At 41.0% G+C, this 19,711-nt stretch overlaps 1 protein-coding gene across 9 annotated transcripts in view; it reads right to left on the bottom strand.

Moving 5' to 3' along the window:
* LOC139747272 (DNA topoisomerase 2-binding protein 1-like) overlaps nucleotides 1-19,711 on the bottom strand; it is a 688,948-nt gene that overhangs the window by 14,620 nt on the left and 654,617 nt on the right. For 5 of the 9 annotated variants that reach the window (XM_071659369.1, XM_071659371.1, XM_071659377.1 and 2 more), the window contains one exon: nucleotides 4,967-5,024. The exons of 2 other annotated variants lie outside the window; for them this stretch is intronic. In XM_071659369.1, the coding sequence (XP_071515470.1) occupies nucleotides 4,982-5,024 (43 nt within the window). In that variant the 3' untranslated portion in view covers nucleotides 4,967-4,981. The remainder of the gene's footprint in view (nucleotides 1-4,966; nucleotides 5,025-19,711) is intronic. 2 more of the 9 variants (XM_071659375.1, XM_071659370.1) reach the window with 1 other exon arrangement.

The following is a 19,711-nucleotide window of genomic DNA, read 5'->3' on the forward strand; positions in this document are numbered from 1 at the left end:
CTGATTCAATCCACTGACAGCACGTCAACCCCGGTATACCACATCGATCCAATTCACTCTATTCCTTGCCCGCCTTTCACCCTCCTGCATGTTCAGGCCCCGATCACACAAAATCTTTTTCACTCCATCTTTCCACCTCCAATTTGGTCTCCCACTTCTCCTCGTTCCCTCCACCTCCGACACATATATCCTCTTGGTCAATCTTTCCTCACTCATTCTCTCCATGTGCCCAAACCATTTCAAAACACCCTCTTCTGCTCTCTCAACCACGCTCTTTTTATTTCCACACATCTCTCTTACCCTTACATTACTTACTCGATCAAACCACCTCACACCACACATTGTCCTCAAACATCTCATTTCCAGCACATCCACCCTCCTGCGCACAACTCTATCCATAGCCCACGCCTCGCAACCATACAACATTGTTGGAACCACTATTCCTTCAAACATACCCATTTTTGCTTTCCGAGATAATGTTCTCGACTTCCACACATTCTTCAAGGTTCCTAGGATTTTCGCCCCCTCCCCCACCCTATGATTTACTTTCACTTCCATGGTTCCATCCGCTGCCAGATCCACTCCCAGATATCTAAAACACTTTACTTCCTCCAGTTTTTCTCCATTCAAACTTATCTCCCAATTGACTTGACACTCAACCCTACTGTACCTAATAACCTTGCTCTTATTCACATTTACTCTTAACTTTCTTCTTTCACACACTTTACCAAACTCAGTCACCAGCTTCTGCAGTTTCTCACATGAATCAGCCACCAGCGCTGTATCATCAGCGAACAACAACTGACTCACTTCCCAAGCTCTGTCATCCACAACAGACTTCATACTTCATATATATATATATATATATATATATATATATATATATATATATATATTTTTTTTTTTTTTTTTGCTTTGTCGCTGTCTCCCGCGTTTGCGAGGTAGTGATATATATATATATATATATATATATATATATATATATATATATATATATATATATATATATATATGTATTTAGGGAATCAGTGATGGATTGCTCAGAAGATGCTTGTGGCATGAGAAGCGTGGGAGGTGGGTTGATTAGAAAGGGTAGTGAGTGGTGGGATGAAGAAGTAAGATTATTAGTGAAAGAGAAGAGAGAGGCATTTGGACGATTTTTGCAGGGAAAAAATGCAATTGAGTGTGAGATGTATAAAAGAAAGAGACAGGAGGTCAAGAGAATGGTGCAAGAGGTGAAAAAGAGGGCAAATGAGAGTTGGGGTGAGAGAATATCGTTAAATTTTAGGGAGAATAAAAAGATGTTCTGGAAGGATGTAAATAAAGTGCGTAAGACAAGGGAGCAAATGGGAACTTCAGTGAAGGGCGCTAATGGGGAGATGATAACAAGTAGTGGTGATGTGAGAAGATGGAGTGAGTATCTTGAAGGTTTGTTGAATGTGGTTGATGATAGAGTGGTAGATATAGGGTGTTTTGGTCGAGGTGGTGTGCAAATTGAGAGGGTTAGGGAAAATGATTTGGTAAACAGAAAAGAGGTAGTAAGAGCTTTGCGGAAGCTGAAAGCCGGCAAGGCAGCAGGTTTGGATGGTATTGCAGTGGAATCTATAAAAAAAGGGGGTGACTGTATTGTTGACTGGTTTGTAAGGATATTTAATGTATGTATGACTCATGGTGAGGTGCCTGAGGATTGGCGGAATGCATCCATAGTGCCATTGTACAAAGGCAAAGGGGATAAGAGTGAGTGCTCAAATTACAGAGGTATAAGTTTGTTGAGTATTCCTGGTAAATTATATGGGAGGTTATTGATTGAGAGGGTGAAGGCATGTACAGAGCATCAGGTTGGGGAAGAGCAGTGTGGTTTCAGAAGAGGTACAGGATGTGTGGATCAGGTGTTTGCTTTGAAGAATGTATGTAAGAAATACTTAGAAAAGCAAATGGATTTGTATGTAGCATTTATGGATCTGGAGAAGGCATATGATAGAGTTGATAGAGATGCTCTGTGGAAGATATTAAGAATATATGGTGTGGGAGGCAAGTTGTTAGAAGCAGTGAAAAGTTTTTATCGAGGATGTAAGGCATGAGTATGTGTAGAAGAGAGGAAAGTGATTGGTTCTCAGTGAATGTAGGTATGCGGCAGGGGTGTGTGATGTCTCCATGGTTGTTTAATTTGTTTATGGATGGGGTTGTTAGGGAGGTGAATGCAAGAGTTTTGGAAAGAGGGGCAAGTATGAAGTCTGTTGTGGATGAGAGAGCTTGGGAAGTGAGTCAGTTGTTGTTCGCTGATGATACAGCACTGGTGGCTGATTCATGTGAGAAACTGCAGAAGCTGGTGACTGAGTTTGGTAAAGAGTGTGAAAGAAGAAAGTTAAGAGTAAATGTGAATAAGAGCAAGGTTATTAGGTACAGTAGGGTTGAGGGTCAAGTCAATTGGGAGGTAAGTTTGAATGGAGAAAAACTGGAGGAAGTAAAGTGTTTTAGATATCTGGGAGTGGATTTGGCAGCGGATGGAACCATGGAAGCGGAAGTGAATTATAGGGTGGGGGAGGGGGCGAAAATCCTGGGAGCCTTGAAGAATGTTTGGAAGTTGAGAACATTATCTCGGAAAGCAAAAATGGGTATGTTTGAAGGAATAGTGGTTCCAACAATGTTGTATGGTTGCGAGGCGTGGGCTATGGATAGAGTTGTGCGCAAGAGGGTGGATGTGCTGGAAATGAGATGGTTGAGGACAATATGTGGTGTGAGGTGGTTTGATCGAGTAAGTAATGTAAGGGTAAGAGAGATGTGTGGAAATAAAAGAGCGTGGTTGAGAGAGCAGAAGAGGGTGTTTTGAAATGGTTTGGGCACATGGAGAGAATGAGTGAGTAAAGATTGACCAAGAGGATATATGTGTCTGAGGTGGAGGGAACGAGGAAAAGTGGGAGACCAAATTGGAGGTGGAAAGATAGAGTGAAAAAGATTTTGAGTGATCGGGGCCTGAACATGCAGGAGGGTGAAAGGCGGGCAAGGAACAGAGTGAATTGGATCGATGTGGTATACCGGGGTTGACGTGCTGTTAGTGGATTGAATCAGGGCATGTGAAGCGTCTGGGGTAAACCATGGAAAGTTGTGTGGGGCCTGGATGTGGAAAGGGAGCTGTGGTTTCGGGCATTATTGCATGACAGCTAGAGACTGAGTGTGAACGAATGGGGCCTTTGTTGCCTTTTACTAGCGCTACCTCGCACACATGAGGGGGGAGGGGGATGGTATTCCATGTGTGGCGAGGTGGCGATGGGAATGAATAAAGGCAGACAGTGTGCATTGTGTGCATGGGTATATATGTATGTGTGTGTGTGTGTATATATATATGTGTACATTGAGATGTATAGGTATGTATATTTGCGTGTGTGGACGTGTATGTATATACATGTGTATGGGGGTGGGTTGGGCTATTTCTTTCGTCTGTTTCCTTGCGCTACCTTGCAAACGCAGGAGACAGCGACAAAGCAAAATATAATAATAAAAAAAATATATATATACGAATAAAGTGCATATGAACGCGCACCTTCATAGAACATACAAACCTCCAACAGCCAGGATCGAGCCTGGGACCCCTGTGCCACAGGCGGTAATGCTACCGCTAGGCTATAGGCCTGGCTAATAGAAAATAACTATTCTAATACTTTGTACTTGAATACACTTCGTCTCACAATGGATTGGGAATGTCATGGGTCTCACAATGAATCATGGCACATAATCTGGTGGTTGGTAACACATGGCATCCTAATTCCTCCATTGGTTCCTTAGTTAAGGAGCAGAAACAAAAATTGACAAGAAGTCAAATGTGAAAACTTTGTCTCAGCTATATGACCTTGACCTTCAAGATAATGTGCTCAAAATTTCATTCCAATCTCTTTTTTGGTTTAAAAGTTATAAAGGAGATATAAAATTATCATGAACAAATCTGTGTCCTTGACCTTGAAACTACAACCAAGAGGGTGTCAGAACACATCATGAGGTGGTGAATAACAAGTGTAAAATATCATCACAGTCCACTCACTAGAAGTGGAATAGACAGGAGTGTGATGGACACAGAAGACTGAGACAACAATTCTTCAAGCTAGGGCCTGATAATGAAAAAAGCCAAGCAGGTGATAATTAAATATATCTTAAGCTTAAAACTCGTACCTACTACTAAGCTGGTAAGGAACAAGTATAAGTGAAAATCTGTCTAATGTTCTGGATTCCTCTCTTCACATCTTCACTAAAAGTCTGTGGTATAACACACATTTCAAAAATCATCTTTGATAACTTGAACACAGAGGATACTTTTTGCCAACACATTCATGCAGTCTTTCTTCATAACTAAATTACTACTTGTCTGTAAAAAACACAATGTAATCCTACATACACTAACTTAGAAATGAATGAGCAATCAACCTGATGTGAATATGGATAATTCCTCTTATAGATGGATAGTACCCATTTATGGCATCAAAGGAATTAATGGCTGAATGACTAATCTGTTTATAAGGGCCCATGACTGGTTGGTCTATAAAAATTAATGTTGGGGAATGTTGACAATTAACTGGGATAGTCAAACTTTTTACCCTGGGACCTACTGTAAAGCAATGTGTTTTTCAAGCTTTCTTAATTACTATTAAGTGATAAAACATATAAAGACATTATAAAAATAACATAACTAACATTAACTCATGCAGCTGTGATAGATAAGAAGACCTAACTGTGTTTACACCAAATAGTTTAATATCTAAACCACAAAATTTCCCATTCTTTAATTATTTTTCATCATCAATTATGCAATTTGATAAGTTTCTTATAAATTTGGATGGGTTATCTCTGGCAAAATCTGGGCTAAAAAAAGAATATAACTATGGTCTAAAAGAAAGTAATCTGATGAGACTGAAGAGAGTTGAACCAGGTATTGTACCGTAATACTATATCAATACATCTAATCATCAAGCCTTACCCCAGAACCACAACTTCACTTCTTTCTTGTTCTTTTAAGGATTTTCTGATCACCTCTACTGAAATAATACATGGTAAGATGTTAGAAAAAATCATAAAATAATGAGGAAATCTTTTTCTAGTGAAGAGATATTAGTTACAAACTACAGATCATTATAAGATTACATAAACAGACATAAATTAATACAACGGTGTATTTACACTAAAACAAATGGGTTAGTCTAAACATATCTAATGAAATATAATAGGTAAGCAAACATAGCAAGTGGTCATATACAACATTACATCAAACATTCATGTTTTAAGGAAAGTCATAAAACAATATGAATGTAGCCCAAAACAAAGTGATAAACCAAAACATTATTTCCCTGAAATGAAACGAATTTAGACCTTCAGGAAAATGATCATTACATTTCCAGTATCATACAAATATCACAAATATCCATAAACAAAATAATATTTACATAATTATTACTTTATTTCACTTCCATACACAGTGCCTGATGATAGTATCAACATACGAATATCTGTAAAGCGACTTTGATTGGGACTGGCAAAACTTTTTGATGACTGATACCGATTTGCTATGCTGCCACATTCATTAACCCTTCATCTGCACAATTCATCTGGCATGGGCAGCTGGTAGGATGTCTGATCACTTCTTGGAAGAGGCAAGAGTGAAAATATGAAGGTACTTTAAGGAAAGAGGAAATGATATGGGTGGGTGGAAGTTGTTGGAAAAGAGTGTAAGCTTGCAAAAGAGGCTTGTGTGAGGAGGTAACAAGAGAAAGGCAAAAGTAAGAGCAACTGAAAGTATGGGATTGGGAAAGGTGTGAAAGGTATTTAGGAAAGCAGTATTCATAAGTGTGGTAAGAGTTAGCATTCAGAAGGTGGGATGTGGTTATGTGAGAAAGGGTAGTGAGTAGTGGCATGAAAAAGTTAAACTGTCTGTGAGAAAGAAAAAAGAAAGGTGTATGGGTGTTACCTGCAGAGGAGTGCAACTAAGTGGGAGATGTAAAAGAAGTACCATGAAGAGACCAAGAGGAAGGGCAGGGGCTGCAAAGAAGGGCAAATGAAAGTTAGGGTGAGAGAGCACTGTAACAGCATACTCCAGCAAGAATAAGAAAATGCTTTGGAAGGAGCTGAATACTGTTAGAACAAGATAACAAAAGGAAGCATAAGAAAAGGCACTGATGGGAAGTGGTAACAGGCAAAGAAGAGGTAAAGATGAGGTGGAGGGAGTATTTTCAAGGACTGATAAATGTGCTAGGTCACAAGCTAGCAGATATAGGGTGTTTGAGATATGGAGGTATGTGAAGCAAGAGTCATGGCAGGTGGTTTGGTGACAAGATATGGGGTAGTGAATGCCTTAAGTATGATGAAGTATAGCAAAACAGATTGAGAGGATGGGACTGATATTGAATTTCTCATGAAAGTTTGACTGGTTAGTCAGGATTTTCGATGAACGTATGATACAAGGTTAAGTGCCTAGGGTCTGGCAGAATGCCTGTATAGTGCCAATATATAAAGCAGAGGGGGTCAAAAAAGAATGTTCAAATTACTGAGGTATAAGCATGTTAAGCATGCCTACTAAACTGTATGGAAGAGTGGAGATTCAAAGGGAAGTGGCATGCACAGAGCATCAGAATGGGGAGGAACAGCAATTCTTCATGAATGGAAGAGGATGTGTAAATCAGGTGTTTGCTATGAAGAATCTGTGTGAAAAATACTTATAGAAAGACAAGGATTTACATTGGGCATATACAGATCCAGAGAAAGAGTATAATAGGAGTGGTTGAAGAGATGGTTTGTGGACGGTGCTATAAATATTTGGTGAATGAAGAAAGCTACTTGAAGCAGAGGAAGTTTCTAGTTTCTTTCAAGAGTGTAAGGCATGTGTTCGCCTACGAAGACAGGAGGGTGAGTGGTTCCAGGTGAAGGTGTGATGCACCATGGCTGTTTCATCTGTTTATGGTGGTGAGGGAGTCTGGTCAATGAGTTTTTGAGGGAGTGTGTGAAAGAAGAAACTTAGGACTTATTGTAAAGAAAAGTACATCAATTAAGTTTAACAAGGTAAAGATGATTAAAGTGTGAGTTTAAATGAGGAGAATCTGGAGGAAAATTATATGTTTTGGATGCCACAGTGGATGAAACTATGGGGGGTGAAGTAAGCCAGAAGGTGGGTGAGGGGTCTAAAATCTTGAGTGCAATGAGGTATGCTTGGAAAGAGAGGTCACTGCCAGGCAAAGAGGAGCACAGACAAACCTTTGTCTGGTGCTCAAGATGTGTTCTTGGTCATTGAGTACATACTTATAAAAAAAAAGTGCTACACAGGGCAATTACAACAGCTTCAATGGAGATGCATACCAACAGCACCACTGATCAATATAGGGAATATAAGAGGGCTGCATTGTGGTAACAGCCTGAATGATGATATTGGAAACATATTTTAAATCAGTTCATTAATAGTAACAATAATTCTTAATAATTTTCAATGATAAAAAAAATAAAGAAAAAACTTGAAACAGTACTCACCAATTGGATCAGAATAAAGTGACACCCACTTTACCAACTCTAACACCTGCAGGCCTTTTTCCAGACACAGCTGTCAGAAACCTCGTCATGTCTTACAAACTACATTTTCACTTCCAAACTGTTGCTTTTCCTTAAATGCCTGCTCACACTACCAACTTTAACATCTGAAAGCTTTTCCAGACATTATTGTTCTCTTGTGCACAAAAAATATGATAAATATATCGAACACAATTCTGGGAATGAAAGTAAGGAGCATCATCATGCTTCATAACCTGAACTTTTTCACACAAATTGTTACTTTTTCATAAACGCTTGCCCAGTTACCAGGTCTTTTTTCAGACGTTATGGGCCTTTTGCACACATAAAAGTAGGTACATGTACAATAAATAAACTGCTACGGTGGAGTAAACATGGCTCCCATGGTGATGGAAATGAACTTTAAGAGGCTTATTAAACCCAATAACCTGCATTTACACACCTAAAGTGTTGCTTTTCCTTAAATGCTTGCCCATAGTACCTACACTAACACCTGCAGGCCTTTATATTAGAGGCCTCTTGCAAACAAAACCAATATATCTATCTATCTATCTATCTATCTATACCTCTGATGCCCATTCCTTCTGGGTACTCCCATCAAGAAATGGCCACAGCAAAAGAGACCACTTATCCCAGTCCTCACATGCTTCCTTTGCTTACATCATTCCATACATTCTTCCAACATTTCTCTCCCTCCAGTGTACTTACACCCTATTTGCCCATATCACAGGTACTCTTCCTCTCACACCAACCCCTTTAATCATGCTATCATACACTCTCTCTTTTAAGTAAACTCCTAGTTTTGCATTCTTTCCTCATGCACAAACCAACTCAAAAGTATTACATTTCACCCACTCTACCACTCCACAATTCATTCCCTTTGCATTCCCAGACATATTGCATCTATCACACACCCTTTATCTATTTATACATTCCATCTAGTCACACTACATCCTTTTCTTTAATAGTTCATTTCCACAGCCTGGATTCTTGACCTCTGTGACTCATTCCATGTCCATGTTTCAGCTGCATAGGTCAGGGTTGGGAGGATTATGCTATTCCTTAATCCCCTCTTCACTTCAATACTTATACCTCTACCCTTCATTATTCTATGAAGGAACCCAATGACTCCTCTACCCAGTACTGCTCTCTCCCTTATCACCAAACTTACCCAAGACACCTCCGAGATACTTAAATTTTCTCAGCTCTTCCAGTCTTTCTCCCTCCATATCTAAAGCACAATTTAGTACACTATTCTTTCACTCTACAGTACATGGTTTCACAAAATCTATGCTTTCACTCTGTTTCCTTACAAACATCATTACTTTCACTTGCCTATGCTTACACACATCATAAAAGACTCTTACAACCTTCTGCAACTCCCCTTCACTCTCAGCTAACAAGACAGAATCATCTGCAAACAGGCTTGCCCCTCACCAACATATCTCACTGCCACATTCTATCTCTACAACCCTTTTCTCTCGGTTTACTTTCATCTATCTTATTACTCAAGTTTTTATTTTTCCAAAAGAAGGCACACAGAAGGGGGCCAAGTGAGGATTTTCCCTCATATGCTCAGTCCTGTGTTTTTAACACTTCCTTGCTAACATGGGAAATGGCAAGTATGTACTCAAAAACATGTATATACATAAACACCCACACACGAACATATACATACCTATATATTTCAACATAAACATACACAGACATATACATACATACACAGCTACATATTCATACTTGCTGCCTTCATCCATTTCCGTCGCCACCCCACCACACATGAAATGGCACCCCCTCCCCCCACGGGTGTGAGGTAGAGCTAGGAAAAGACAACAAAGGCCACATTCATTCACAATCAGTCTCTAGCTGTCATGTGTGAAGCACCGAAACCACAGTTCCCTTTCCATATCCAGGCCCCACAAAACTTTCCATGGTTTACCCTAGACGTTTCATATGCTCTGGTTCAATCCAATGACAGAACATCCACCCGGTATACCACAACGTTCCAATTCACTCTATTCCTTGCACGCCTTTCACCCTCCTGCATGTTCAGGCCCCGATCACTCAAAATCTTTTTCACTCCATCTTTCCACCTCCAATTTGGTCTCCCACTTCTCCTCGTTCCCTCCACCTCCGACACATATATCCTCTTGGTCAATCTTTCCTCACTCATTCTGTCCATGTGACCAAACCATTTCAAAACAGCCTCTTCTGCTCTCTCAACCACACTCTTTTTATTTCCACACATCTCTCTCACCCTTACATTACTTACTCGATCAAACCACCTCACACCACATATTGTCCTCAAACATCTCATTTCCAGCACATCCACCCTCCTGCGCACAACTCTATCCATAGCCCACGCCTCGCAACCATACAACATTGTTGGAACCACTATTCCTTCAAACATACCCATTTTTGCTTTCCGAGATAATGTTCTCGACTTCCACACATTCTTCCAGGCCCCCAGAATTTTCGCCCCCTCCCCCACCCTATGATCCACTTCCGCTTCCATGGTTCCATCCGCTGCCAGATCCACTCCCAGATATCTAAAACACTTCACTTCCTCCAGTTTTTCTCCATTCAAACTCACCTCCCAATTGACTTGACCCTCAACCCTACTGTACCTAATAACCTTGCTCTTATTCACATTTACTCTTAACTTTCTTCTTCCACACACTTTACCAAACTCAGTCACCAGCTTCTGCAGTTTCTCACATGAATCAGCCACCAGCGCTGTATCATCAGCGAACAACAACTGACTCACTTCCCAAGCTCTCTCATCCACAACAGACTTCATACTTGCCCCTCTTTCCAAAACTCTTGCATTCACCTCCCTAACAACCCCATCCATAAACAAATTAAACAACCATGGAGACATCACACACCCCTGCCGCAAACCTACATTCACTGAGAACCAATCACTTTCCTCTCTTCCTACACGTACACATGCCTTACATCCTCGATAAAAACTTTTCACTGCTTCTAACAACTTTCCTCCCACACCATATATTCTTAATACCTTCCACAGAGCATCTCTAGCAACTCTATCATATGCCTTCTCCAGATCCATACTTATGTATATCTCGCTTTTTAAAACAGGTACTCCCAATCACCAGTCCTTTTTCAGCACATAAATCTACAAGCTCTTCACCATTTCCATTTACAACACTGAACACCCCATGTATACCAATTATTCCCTCAACTGCCACATTACTCACCTTTGCATTCAAATCACCCATCACTATAACCCGGTCTCGTGCATCAAAACCACTAACACACTCATTCAGCTGCTCCCAAAACACTTGCCTCTGATGATCTTTCTTCTCATGCCCAGGTTCATATGCACCAATAATCACCTATCTCTCTCCATCAACTTTCAGTTTTACCCATATTAATCGAGAATTTACTTTCTTACATTCTATCACATACTCCCACAACTCCTGTTTCAGGAGTACTGCTACTCCTTCCCTTGCTCTTGTCCTCTCACTAACCCCTGACTTTACTCCCAAGACATTCCTAAACCACTCTTCCCCTTTACCCTTGAGCTTCGTTTCACTCAGAGCCAAAACATCCAGGTTCCTTTCCTCAAACATACTACCTATCTCTCCTTTTTTCACCTCTTGGTTACATCCACACACATTTAGACACCCCAGTCTGAACCTTCGAGGAGGATGAGCACTCCCCGCGTGACTCCTTCTTCTGTTTCCCATTTTAGAAAGTTAAAAAATACAAGGAGTGGAGGATATATATATACACATGTATATACATACACGTCCACACATGTAAGTATACATACCCATACATCTCAATGTACACATATATATACACACACAGACTCATACATATATAAACATGCACACAGTTCACACTGTCTGTCTTTATTCATTCCCATCCCATGGTTTGGACACATGGAGAGAATGAGTGAGGAAAGATTGACCAAGAGGATATATGTGTCGGAGGTGGAGGGAACGAGGAGAAGTGGGAGACCAAATTGGAGGTGGAAAGATGGAGTGAAAAAGATTTTGTGTGATCGAGGCCTGAACATGCAGGAGGGTGAAAGGCGGGCAAGGAATAGAGTGAATTGGATCGATGTGGTATACCGGGGTTGACGTGCTGTTAGTGGATTGAATCAGGGCATGTGAAGCGTCTGGGGTAAACCATGCAAAGTTGTGTGGGGCCTGGATGTGGAAAGGGAGCTGTGGTTTCGGGCATTATTGCGTGACAGCTGGAGACTGAGTGTGAACGAATGGGGCCTTTGTTGTCTTTTCCTAGTGCTACCTCGCACACATGAGGGGGGAGGGGGATGGTATTCCATGTGTGGGAAGGTGGCGATGGGAATGAATAGGGGCAGACAGTGTGAATTGTGTGCATGGGTATATATGTATGTGTCTGTGTGTGTATATATATGTGTACATTGAGATGTATAGGTATGTATATTTGCGTGTGTGGGCGTGTGTGTGTGTACATTGTGTATGGGGGAGGGTTGGGCCATTTCTTTCGTCTGTTTCCTTGCGCTACCTTCGCAAACGCGGGAGACAGCGACAAAGCAAAAAAAAAAGAAATATATATATATATATATATATATATATATATATATATATATATATATATATATATATATATATATATGTGTGTGTGTGTTGGAAACCCTGGAAGAATGTGGAACTGTTAAAATCATACCTCCTGAGCTCATTTTTCACTCTACACATGATGCTGTGATGGTGCTCACTCATCCTGATCCAGCTGTTGCTGCAGATAATACATGTACTAGGTTATAGTGACCATTAATGTCTAATAAGATTCATTCAATTATAGAACTTCACATAGTTTTACAGGTATATTCTGTTGAAGAATATTTTTATTGAATAATCATTTTCACTGAAATTGAATAATACTCATGTTGTTGAAGTTGCTGACAGTAAATTTGAATCATTACCTTGATACTGTGCCTTTTTATCTACATAATGTAAAAAAAGTACAGAAATACTTATGCTCTGACAGCTGATTTGTGATATGAATGTAAATCACACTGTAGACCATAGCAGAGCCTTTTTGATATTACTACCCTTGTTTAACACCTCGAAGACAGGTCATGATGTGATTTCTTTGTTTGGTGACACATTAGTGGATTTATGATTAGATAGTACATTACCATTACTCTTGTGAAGTTTTCATTCTTACGGAATAGTTGAAGATTTATTTCTTTTTTTTTTGAAGTAACATTAGTTAATTGCTGGAAGTATTCAGCATGATCTTGGCAGTGAGATAATCTCTAGCAAACTTCTAACCTTTAGTATGTCTTAATTAGTAGTTGTAGAGTAATTTATATTTATATGTATTTTTCCTATCCCTGGGGATAGGGGATTAAGAATACTTCCCACGCATTCCCCATGTGTCGTAGAAGGCGACTAAAGGGGACGGGAGCGGGGGGCCAGAAACCCTCCCCTCCTTGTATTTTATCTTTCTAAAAGGGGAAACAGAAGAAGGAGTCACGCGAGGAGTGCTCATCCTCCTCGAAGGCTCAGATTGGGGTGTCTAAATGTGTGTGGATGTAACCAAGATGAGAAAAAAGGAGAGATAGGTAGTATGTTTGAGGAAAGGAACCTGGATGTTTTGGCTGTGAGTGAAACGAAGCTAAAGGGTAAAGGCGAAAGAGTGGTTTGGGAAGGTCTTGGGAGTAAAGTCAGGGGTTAGTGAGAGGACAAGAGCAAGGGAAGGAGTAGCACTACTCCTGAATCAGGAGTTGTAAGAAAGTAAATTCTAGATTGATATGGGTAAAACTGAAAGTTGATGGAGAGAGATAGGTGATTATTGGGGCATATGCATCTGGGCATGAGAAGAAAGATCATGAGAGGCAAGGGTTTTGGGAGCAGCTGAATGAGTGTGTTAGTGGTTTTGATGCAAAAGACCGGATTATAGTGATGGGTGATTTGAATGCAAAGGTGAGTAATGTGGCAGTTGAGGGAATAATTGGTATACATGGAGTGTTCAGTGTTGTAAATGGAAATGGTGAAGAGATTGTAGATTTATGTGCTGAAAAAGGACTGGTGACTGGGAATACCTGGTTTAAAAAGCGAGATATACATAAGTATACGTATGTAAGTAGGAGAGATGGCCAGACAGCGTTATTGGATTACGTGTTAATTGATAGACGCACGAAAGAGAGACTTTTGGATGTTAATGTGCTGAGAGGTGCAACTGGAGGGATGTCTGATCATTATCTTGTGGAAGCAAAGGTGAAGATTTGTGGGGGTTTTCAGAAAAGAAGAGAGAATGTTGGGGTGAAGAGAGTGGTGAGAGTAAGTGAGCTTGGGAAGGAGACTTGTATGAGGAAGTACCAGGAGAGACTGAGTACAGAATGGAAAAAGGTGAGAACAAAGGAGGTAAGGGGAGTGGGAGAGGAATGGGATGTATTTAGGGAAGCAGTGATGGTTTGTGCAAAAGATGCTTGTGGCATGAGAAGCGTGGGAGGTGGGTTGATTAGAAAAGGTATTGTGGTGGAATGAAGAAGTAAGATTATTAGTGAAAGAGAAGAGAGAGGCATTTGAACGATTTTTGCAGGGAAAAAATGCAAATGAGTGGGAGAGGTATAAAAGAAAGAGGCAGGAGGTCAAGAGAAAGGTGCAAGAGGTGAAAAAGAGGGCAAATGAGAGTTTGGGTGAGAGAGTATCATTAAATTTCAGGGAGGATAAAAATATGTTTTGGAAGAAGGTAAATAAAGTGCGTAAGACAAGGGAGCAAATGGGAACTTCAGTGAAGGGGGCAAATGGGGAGGTGATAACAAGTAGTGGTGATGTGAGGAGATGGAGTGAGTATTTTGAAGGTTTGTTGAATGTGTTTGATAATAGAGTGGCAGATGTAGGATGTCTTGGTCGAGGTGGTGTGCAAAGTGACAGGGTTAGGGAAAATGATTTGGTAAATAGAGAAGAGGTAGTAAAAGCCTTACGGAAGATGAAAGTCGGCAAAGCAGCAGGTTTGGATGGCACTGCAGTGGAATTTATTAAAAAAGGAGGTGACTGTATTGTTGACTGGTTGGTAAGGTTATTTAATGTATGTATGACTCATGGTGAGGTGCCTGAGGATTGGCAGAATGCGTCCATAGTGCCATTGTACAAAGGCAAAGGGGATAAGAGTGAGTGCTCAAATTACAGAGGTATAAGTTTGTTGAGTATTCCTGGTAAATTATATGGGAGGGTATTGATTGAGAGGGTGAAGGCATGTACAGAGCATCAGATTGGGGAAGAGCAGTGTGGTTTCAGAAGTGGTAGAGGATGTGTGGATCAGGTGTTTGCTTTGAAGAATATATGCGAGAAATACTTAGAAAAACAAATGGATTTGTATGTAGCATTTATGGATCTGGAGAAGGCATATGATAGAGTTGATAGAGATGCTCTGTGGAAGGTATTAAGAATATATAGTGTGGGAGGGAAGTTGTTAGAAGCAGTGAAAAGTTTTTATCGAGGATGTAAGGCATGTGTGCGTGTAGGAAGAGAGGAAAGTTATTGGTTCTCAGTGAATGTAGGTTTGCGGCAGGGGTGTGTGATATCTCCATGGTTGTTTAATTTGTTTATGGATGGGGTTGTTAGGGAGGTGAAGGCAAGAGTTTTGGAAAGAGGGGTAAGTATGAAGTCTGTTGTGGATGAGAGAGCTTGGGAAGTGAGTCAGTTGTTGTTTGCTGATGATACAGCGCTGGTAGCTGATTCATGTGAGAAACTGCAGAAGCTGGTGACTGAGTTTGGTAAAGTGTGTGAAAGAAGAAAGTTAAGAGTAAATGTGAATAAGAGCAAGGTTATTAGGTACAGTAGGGTTGAGGGTCAAGTCAATTGGGAGGTAAGTTTGAATGGAGAAAAGCTGGAGGAAGTAAAGTGTTTTAGATATCTGGGAGTGGATCTGGCAGTGGATGGAACAATGGAAGCGGAAGTGAATCAAAGGGTGGGGGAGGGGGCGAAAATTCTGGGAGCCTTGAAGAATGTTTGGAAGTCGAGAACATTATCTCGGAAAGCAAAAATGGGTATGTTTGAAGGAATAGTGGTTCCAACAATGTTGTATGGTTGCGAGGCGTGGGCTATGGATAGAGTTGTGCGCAGGAGGATGGATGTCCTGGAAATGAGATGTTTGAGGACAATGTGTGGTGTGAGGTGGTTTGATCGAGTGAGTAACGTAAGGGTAAGAGAGATGTGTGGAAATAAAAAGAGCGTGGTTGAGAGAGCAGAAGAGGGTGTTTTGAAGTGGTTTGGGCACATGGAGAGAATGAGTGAGGAAAGATTGACCAAGAGGATATATGTGTCGGAGGTGGAGGGAACGAGGAGAAGGAGACCAAATTGGAGGTGGAAAGATGGAGTGAAAAAGATTTTGTGTGATCTGGGCCTGAACATGCAGGAGGGTGAAAGGAGGGCAAGGAATAGAGTGAATTGGAGCGATGTGGTATACCGGGGTTGACGTGCTGTCAGTGGATTGAATCAAGGCATGTGAAGCGTCTGGGGTAAACCATGGAAAGCTGTGTAGGTATGTATATTTGCGTGTGTGGACGTATGTATATACATGTGTATGGGGGGGGGTTGGGCCATTTCTTTCGTCTGTTTCCTTGCGCTACCTCGCAAACACGAGAGACAGCGACAAAGTATAATATAAAAAAAATATATATATATCCCTTGTATAAAGTATAAAAAGTATAAAAAAGTATAAAAAGTATAAAAAAGTATAAAAAGTATAAAAAAGTATAAAAGTATAAAAAAAAAATATATATATATATTTTTTTTTATTATACTTTGTTGCTGTCTCCTGCGTTTGCGAGGTAGCGCAAGGAAACAGACAAAAGAAATGGCCCAACCCCCCCCCCATACACATGTATATACATACGTCCACACACGCAAATATACATACCTACACAGCTTTCCATGGTTTACCCCAGTCGCTTCACATGCCTTGATTCAATCCACTGACAGCAAGTAAACCCCGGTATACCACATCGCTCCAATTCACTCTATTCCTTGCCCTCCTTTCACTCTCCTGCATGTTCAGGCCCCGATCACACAAAATCTTTTTCACTCCATCTTTCCACCTCCAATTTGGTCTCCCTCTTCTCCTCGTTCCCTCCACCTCCGACACATATAACCTCTTGGTCAATCTTTCCTCACTCTTTCTCTCCATGTGCCCAAACCACTTCAAAACACCCTCTTCTGCTCTCTCAACCACGCTCTTTTTATTTCCACACATCTCTCTTACCCTTACGTTACTCACTCGATCAAACCACCTCACACCACACATTGTCCTCAAACATCTCATTTCCAGCACATCCATCCTCCTGCGCACAACTCTATCCATAGTCCACGCCTCGCAACCATACAACATTGTTGGAACCACTATTCCTTCAAACATACCCATTTTTGCTTTCCGAGATAATGTTCTCGACTTCCACACATTCTTCAAAGCTCCCAGAATTTTCGCCCCCTCCCCCACCCTATGATCCACTTCCGCTTCCATGGTTCCATCCGCTGCCAGATCCACTCCCAGATATCTAAAATACTTCACTTCCTCCAGTTTTTCTCCATTCAAACTCACCTCCCAATTGAATTGACCCTCAACCCTACTGTACCTAATAACCTTGCTCTTATTCACATTTACACTTAACTTTCTTCTTCCACACACTTTATCAAACTCAGTCACCAGCTTCTGCAGTTTCTCACATGAATCAGCCACCAGCGCTGTATCATCAGCGAACAACAACTGACTCACTTCCCAAGCTCTCTCATCCCCAACAGACTTCATACTTGCCCCTCTTTCCAAAACTCTTGCATTCACCTCCCTATATATATATATATATATATATATATATATATATGGTTGTTTAATTTGTTTATGGATGGGGTTGTTAGGGAGGTAAATGCAAGAGTCCTGGAAAGAGGGGCAAGTATGAAGTCTGTGGGGGATGAGAGAGCTTGGGAAGTGAGTCAGTTGTTGTTCGCTGATGATACAGCGCTGGTGGCTGATTCATGTGAGAAACTGCAGAAGCTGGTGACTGAGTTTGGTAAAGTGTGTGGAAGAAGAAAGTTAAGAGTAAATGTGAATAAGAGCAAGGTTATTAGGTACAGTAGGGTTGAGGGTCAAGTCAATTGGGAGGTGAGTTTGAATGGAGAAAAACTGGAGGAAGTGAAGTGTTTTAGATATCTGGGAGTGGATCTGTCAGCGGATGGAACCATGGAAGCGGAAGTGGATCATAGGGTGGGGGAGGGGGCGAAAATTTTGGGAGCCTTGAAAAATGTGTGGAAGTCGAGAACATTATCTCGAAAGCAAAAATGGGTATGTTTGAAGGAATAGTGGTTCCAACAATGCTGTATGGTTGCGAGGCATGGGCTATGGATAGAGTTGTGCGCAGGAGGATGGATGTGCTGGAAATGAGATGTTTGAGGACAATGTGTGGTGTGAGGTGGTTTGATCGAGTAAGTAACGTAAGGGTAAGAGAGATGTGTGGAAATAAAAAGAGCGTGGTTGAGAGAGCAGAAGAGGGTGTTTTGAAATGGTTTGGGCACATGGAGAGAATGAGTGAGGAAAGATTGACCAAGAGGATATATGTGTCGGAGGTGGAGGGAACGAGGAGAAGAGGGAGACCAAATTGGAGGTGGAAAGATGGAGTGAAAAAGATTTTGTGTGATCGGGGCCTGAACATGCAGGAGGGTGAAAGGAGGGCAAGGAATAGAGTGAATTGGAGCGATGTGGTATACAGGGGTTGACGTGCTGTCAGTGGATTGAATCAAGGCATGTGAAGCGTCCGGGGTAAACCATGGAAAGCTGTGTAGGTATGTATATTTCCGTGTGTGGACGTGTGTATGTACATGTGTATGGGGGGGGGTTGGGCCATTTCTTTCGTCTGTTTCCTTGCGCTACCTCGCAAGCGCGGGAGACAGCGACAAAGTATAAAAAAAAAAAAATATATATATATATATATATATATATATATATATATATATATATATATATATATATATATATATATATATATATACATACATATATGTATATACATATATGTATGTATATACATATGTATATACATACATATATGTATATACATATATATATGTATATACATACATATATATATATGTATATACATATACACATGTATATACATGTATATACATGTCCACAAACGCACAATATACATACCGATACATCTCAATGTACACATATATATACACACACAGACATATACATATATACACATGTACACAATTCACACTGTCTGCCTTTATTTGTTCCCATCACCATCTCGCCACACATGCAATAACAACCCCCTCCCCCCTCATATGTGTGAGGTTGCGCTAGGAGAAACACCAAAGCCCCCATTCGTTCACACTCAGTCTCTAGCTGTCATGTAATAATGCACCGAAACCACAGCTCCCTTTCCACATCCAGGCCCCACACACTTTGCATGGTTTACCCCAGACGCTTCACATGCCCTGGTTCAATCCATTGACAGCACGTCGACCCCGGTATACCACATCGTTCCAATTCACTCTATTCCTTGCACGCCTTTCACATTCCTGCATGTTCAGGCCCCGATCACTCAAAATCTTTTTCACTCCATCTTTCCACCTCCAATTTGGTCTCCCACTTCTCCTCGTTCCCTCCACCTCTGACACATATATCCTCTTGGTCAATCTTTCCCCACTCATTCTCTCCATGTGAACAAACCATTTCAAAACACCCTCTTCTGCTCTCTCAACCACACTCTTTTTATTTCCACAAATCTCTCTCACTCTTACATTACTTACTCGATCAAACCACCTCACACCACATATTGTCCTCAAACATCTCATTTCCAGCACATCCACCCTACTGCGTACCACTCTATCCATAGCCCACGCCTCGCAACCATACAACATTGTTGGAACCACGATTCCTTCAAACATACCCATTTTTGCTTTTCGAGATAATGTTCTCGACTTCCAAACATTCTTCAAGGCTCCTAGGATTTTCGCCCCCTCCCCCACCCTATGATTCACTTCCGCTTCCATGGTTCCATCCGCAGCCAAATCCACTTCCAGATATCTAAAACACTTCACTTCCTCCAGCTTTTCTCCATTCAAACTTACTTCCCAATTGACTTGACCCTCAACCCTACTGTACCTAATAACCTTGCTCTTATTCACATTTACTCTTAACTTTCTTC

Source organism: Panulirus ornatus, chromosome 68, assembly GCF_036320965.1.
Source record: "Panulirus ornatus isolate Po-2019 chromosome 68, ASM3632096v1, whole genome shotgun sequence".
Taxonomy (NCBI): domain Eukaryota; kingdom Metazoa; phylum Arthropoda; class Malacostraca; order Decapoda; family Palinuridae; genus Panulirus; species Panulirus ornatus.